At 40.2% G+C, this 5,542-nt stretch overlaps 1 protein-coding gene across 1 annotated transcript in view; it reads left to right on the top strand.

The window, feature by feature from the left end:
- Positions 1-1,816: 1,816 nt before the first annotated feature.
- The window catches only part of MYO19 (myosin XIX), a gene marked incomplete at its 5' end in the record, with an annotated part of 17,462 nt that continues 13,736 nt past the window's right edge, over positions 1,817-5,542 (top strand). The window contains 7 exons of the mRNA XM_010287031.1: positions 1,817-1,961; positions 2,738-2,886; positions 3,114-3,227; positions 3,973-4,105; positions 4,322-4,391; positions 4,944-5,046; positions 5,252-5,348. Coding sequence (XP_010285333.1) covers positions 1,817-1,961; positions 2,738-2,886; positions 3,114-3,227; positions 3,973-4,105; positions 4,322-4,391; positions 4,944-5,046; positions 5,252-5,348 — 811 coding nt within the window. The remainder of the gene's footprint in view (positions 1,962-2,737; positions 2,887-3,113; positions 3,228-3,972; positions 4,106-4,321; positions 4,392-4,943; positions 5,047-5,251; positions 5,349-5,542) is intronic.

The raw sequence follows: 5,542 nt of genomic DNA, 5'->3' as shown, positions 1-5,542 counted from the left end.
GGAAAGAGTTTTTGGCTTCTTTCCATGCAGTCAAGATTAGGTAACTACTAATGTATGTTCACCCCTACTTCATTAATTGACTGGACCTATTAACTGGGTGGTTTTGAGCTGTGTTACTAACACCAGCTAGTGATTTTTCTTATGCCATTGGCTTTGACGGGGCAGGTGCTAATGCATGTAGCAAGCACATATTAAGGGTATTTTTTCAGTAAAATTAATGGGCATATGAGCTATGCAGTATAGGTATCAGAAGCGATTGTATTTTCAAATACTGTTTTTCCTTTGGTTAAAGGACCAGCATCTCTTCTCAGTTGAAGCGGTGTTGAGCAAGGGGGTGCAGGTGAGCAAAGCTAGGCCCTTTCTCAGGTCTTGCAATATCAGCTGCAGAACAGCCTTAAGAACTTGGCTGGTGCCAGCATATTACACAGCGAACACATGGGAGGGCACAGGAGGAATGGGTGATTGGCAGAAACTCATCTTGCCCATGGAGTATTTCATAATTGTGCGTGCCTGTTGTCTGTGAAAGCAGCAGGCATCTTAATGTTCATCCAGAGAATAACAGAAATCGCTCTGATGGCAATGCTTAACTGTGTTCCTAAGATTTCTTTTTGCCCTTGCTGTGTAAATTTTGTATTACTGGAAATGAACTACTTATGCTGTCTGCAGAAGATAATAATGCTCCTAAATGAGTACATTATTGTAGCTTTATTTTTTTTAGGAATGTGTTAATGGGGGTTTGCAGTATATTTCCCCCTGTATTAATAAGCTTAGCTCACACAGTGGGAATGCTGCTAACTGAATTTAGCACTTTTTCTGTGTAAACAAGGTGGTACTGTTCATCGACTTGGTTAACTTGTAAAGAATTGCAGATGTATGCTGCCAAATACAAATGAGTAGGATTACTTCGAAGGAGTTTCTGTCAGGGAGAACAGAAAAGGAGTATCCAGAAAGCAGAAATCAGGACTCTCATCTTTTCCCTTCTTCATTTTCCCTTATAGCTTCTCTCTCCTTCCTCCTGGAAATGACAAAGAGGACTCGAAACTGCCCTTCTGGCTAAGTTTTCCATTACGTTTGTACAACAAATGTGTCCTTCCAACTAATACTGTCAAGGACATGGGAGCCCAGAGGCTAAGATTTACATACTCTAAGTGACTCAAAGGGGACAAATCTTCACCTAATGCAGGCCAGTTCTTATAACACTACCATTTCTTTCTGCTGGCCGTGATATGCACATTCTGCAACTTCTCTCTTGGGGCCCTCAATCTCTGCTCTAAAAATGAAAGTCTCTGCTAGGAAAACTGCATTTGTGTTGGACCGCGGTAGCTTTCGTCTCTCCCTTAGCTTCTGCAGCCAGTCCTTCCTGCTCCCCACTGCCCAAGGCAGTGTTTGCATTAAATGCATGACATTCTTAGGCTTAGAAATATGCCAGTTAAGAACACTGTATAAGTGTATCTCTGCTGAACGACCTGCAAAATTGCAAGTGCCAGGTAGGGTGAGTCTAAGGACACATTCTTTCCGAGTGCCTCTGCTTACAGCCAGAATTATCAGCAATGAATTCAGTTTACAGACAGTGTTGTCAACCTGCCATGTCTCATATGCTAGATAATACCTTTCTCAAAACAGAGCACCCCGTGGGAACCACTGATGCTGGGGGAGGGCAACCGGGAGGAAGAATAGCTCAAACATACTAAGTTATAACTCCTGCTGAGACTGAACTTCTGTTACATGGAAGCAGTAGAAGAGCTATAAGTTGTAATGGATGAGGTGAAAGTCCAGCTATATTCAGCCTTTGGTGCTGATCTGACATCCTCTCCAGGAAAAGGGCCAAAAAGAAGATTCAATCATCCAGAATGACCTCAGTGAATCATTTGAAGAAGAAGTTAGAGCATTCCTCAGTGATGAAGAGAAACTGCATCTTTTTGATGACCTCACAAAAGTTAATCCGGTGACAACTACAACAGGTAGGCAGCCAACCAGGGGAGTATCTCCCGAGGAGTCACTTTCCCTGGTGGCTACTAATATATGGTAGTTACTGTTCTCATTGCATTAATACTATCGTGAACGTCATAGTTAAAGATTCAAAGCCTACTGAAGCCTATTCAAAGTCTTAGAAAGTCACACTTGGCTTGGTTGAATTTTTTAAAAAATACTTTTATTGTAGGTTTAGCCAGGCTGATCTCTTACCAAGCTCTGTGTGCAGAGCTCACATTTGTATTGTGGTTCAGGTAGCCAGGGTGTGGTTGAGAGGTAATGCTGTTGAAGGACTCCTGCATGACGTGATTGCAGTTTGGTATTATATGAATATATTGGAAAATTAGTCTCTAACTTAGATTCCAAATACATCCATGAAATTGGTTTTAAAGAGTAAATTCCTCACCTGACTTTTAAAGATGATCCTGTTAAGAGAAGCCAACGCCTGTTCCTAGGGCAGATGGGGAATTCCTGCCTCTCTCTGTTCTGCGAGTGAACAGATTTGCTTTCTAGGACTGAGTATGTGAAACCTCATAAAAGCACAAGATTTACTGAGCAGAATAGTTGGCAGACCCCTTAAGATTTTTAAAAATAAGGGCAACTTGTGAAGACTTTGTTATGTATGTAAGACCTGTATCACTCTCTTGATCACTTCATTCTCTAGTAGACCTAATAGGTAACGTATCTGAAGATTTTTGTTACAAACAGGAACAGGAAGACTCAAATATGCTTTTCAAAAGATTCTAACAGAAGGTGTGTCTTTCAGTTCTGAAATGTCTTCAAGCAAGATATAAAGTAAACCTGTTTTATACAAATGCTGGCTGCAGCCTGGTGGCTTTAAATCCATTTCAGCCTATCTCCTGCCTCTATTCACCTGAGCTTATGAGAGAGTACCATGTTGCACTTCGTCCTCAGGTAATCCTTATATTTGAAATAACTGTCCTTCTGCAGAACCCAGACGTCAAGTTCTTCAAAATCTATATAAGCAAAATCATCCTAAAGGATAAAACCCGTTTCTAGTGACATACGAGTTCTGTTAAAAGAGCAGTACTGCTTTCAGATAAATGTGAGAAGACCTTTGCTGCCCATTGCTGTTGAACTTTGTAATTATTGTACTCTTAAATGTTCTTTTTTACTGCCAGGATTTAAAACCTCACATCTTTGCAGTGGCTGAACAAACCTACAGAAATGTCCAAAGCCAGATAGACCCTGTAAACCAGTCTATAATTGTTAGTGGAGAAAGTGGTGCTGGGAAGGTAAGGAGACTTTTTTCTAATTTTTAAATTTTGAGGTTTGCTAGTGATTTGTAGTGCATAGAAAAAAAAATTCTGACAGAGCACGTAGCCAGTCTGCTCTAGCATGACTCTCTTGAAATATGCATAAAGCATTAAGTGATTGCTGCACTCAGATAGGCTCTACTAAATATAGCTGCTCCTTAGGCAACATCTGTAATTTCTGGCAGGGCTAGGTTTGAATCATTCAACAGGACTTGCCACCTGAGTTATGCCTCAGCCTAGTCTGTTAGGGAGCTAGTGTGGGTCTCGGCAAACCCTACGTAGAGACTTAGAAGAAGCGGGAGAGTTCAGATCCTATCCTAGGCCCTTCTGTAATGGTCCATCTCTATTCAGCAAGATATTGAGGATATTTTTAAGCTTGAGAATAAAATAATTTGCTGACTGTTAGTGACTCAAAGTCCATTTATATTCAGTTCATCTTAAGATACTAGCTGTTAATTCTAGCTGAGCTTCCAGATGGTCACATCTTAATAAGACTGCCATTCACCAAAGCACTCTGACTCCAACAGCATTTAAATGTGTTTGTTACACATAGGCACATGCACAAAAAGTTTCCACTGAACTAGAGCTATAAACCTGATCCAATTAATCTCTTTAGCATCATCGCCAGCTGCAGTACTGTGTTTTCAGAAGCTAGCACTGTTTCACTGACATAACTAATAACATGGTAAAAACAAAGGCCTATTGTCAAGCCTCTCCCTTGCAGACCTGGACATCTCGCTGCCTTATGAAATTCTATGCTTCTGTTGCTGCTTCAGTTATCTCTCCAAAAGGCAATGAAACTGTGGAAAGGATAGAGAAGAGAGTGTTGGATTCCAACCCTGTCATGGAAGCATTTGGTAAATGAGGCTTTTTTAATGGCAAAAAGAAGTAGTGGCCACTGTGGGAATTTTCTTTGTTAATACACAAGTCTAAGCTAGCTCTTGGTCCTCTCCTTAAAAGACAAGCTCTTCAATACTGGAGCTATCTACAAATCACCCTTAATATCTGTATGTCCTACATGGAAAAGTAGAACCACTCTGATAATGCTGTATCTGCCCCTGGCAATTTCACAGGAAATGCATGTACCCTGCGGAATAACAACAGTAGCCGTTTTGGAAAATATATCCAGCTTCAGTTAGACAGGTAATAATTGCGGTGTAAAAACCTTATCTATTGTCTTCTTCCTTTAAATCTTTACAAACCTATTTCTAAAATCTGTCACAGAGTATTTTACGTGTCTTTAGAACATATTTTGGTTTTCGCAATTTCACAGGAAATGCATGTACCCTGCGGAATAACAACAGTAGCCGTTTTGGAAAATATATCCAGCTTCAGTTAGACAGGTAATAATTGCGGTGTAAAAACCTTATCTATTGTCTTCTTCCTTTAAATCTTTACAAACCTATTTCTAAAATCTGTCACAGAGTATTTTACGTGTCTTTAGAACATATTTTGGTTTTCTGGCAGTTTACCTTTTTTTTTTTTTTTTCTTCTTCCCCCCTACAAGCACTAATCCTGATCTCTAAAAGAGAGCAGTGGAAAAACAGAGATGCATTTAAGAACTCTGAATAAAATTTTACAATAAACTTGCACAACTGCAAAGCATTCTTAGTCAGTCAGTATTGTGACAACACAAGACCCGTCTGATTTGGTGAGGAAGTTTTGTTGAAATCTCTGTGCTTTTTTCCCCTCTAGATTCCACCATCTGAGTAGTGCTTCCATTCAGACTTTCCTTTTGGAGAAGACCAGAGTTGCCTATCAGGCCCCCAATGAAAGAAACTTCCATATTTTTTATCAGGTTTGTGTTCCATTAATTTTGCTAGATATTTCCGACAAACAGTGGGGAAATAACCAGATTTAGCACAGTTGCAATTTCTGATATTTAACAGTTTTCCTGTCTGCTGTGCTTCCAAATTAAATCATGCTCCCAGTGCATTATTCTTCATTGTCTGATGTAATTACCAAAGGCAGAATTCAGTCATTACCTGGTTTTCTGTCTCCAGATCACAAAAGGTGCCACTGCAGAGGAGAGGCTGGAATGGAACCTTCCAGAAGGGGCTGACTACCGCTGGCTGCCAAATTCTGAAAGAAACTTAGATGGTAAAGATTAGTTTCACAGGCTGTCCATTAGTAACGGCTGGAACTTTAAAGGCAGGCAGGCAAAAATGTGCCTGTCCTATTAAATCCCATGACCCAGGTTCATCAGCCAACAGCAGAGAATTTGCAAAGCCACATGCTTTAATGTGATTCTTTTTAAGTTTCAATTTACACTATTAAGAGTTTTCACCTGGCTT

Source organism: Phaethon lepturus, unplaced genomic scaffold, assembly GCF_000687285.1.
Source record: "Phaethon lepturus isolate BGI_N335 unplaced genomic scaffold, ASM68728v1 scaffold39755, whole genome shotgun sequence".
NCBI lineage: Eukaryota > Metazoa > Chordata > Aves > Phaethontiformes > Phaethontidae > Phaethon > Phaethon lepturus.
Note: the sequence above shows the minus strand (reverse complement) of the source record. Positions and strands in the feature narration are given on the sequence as shown.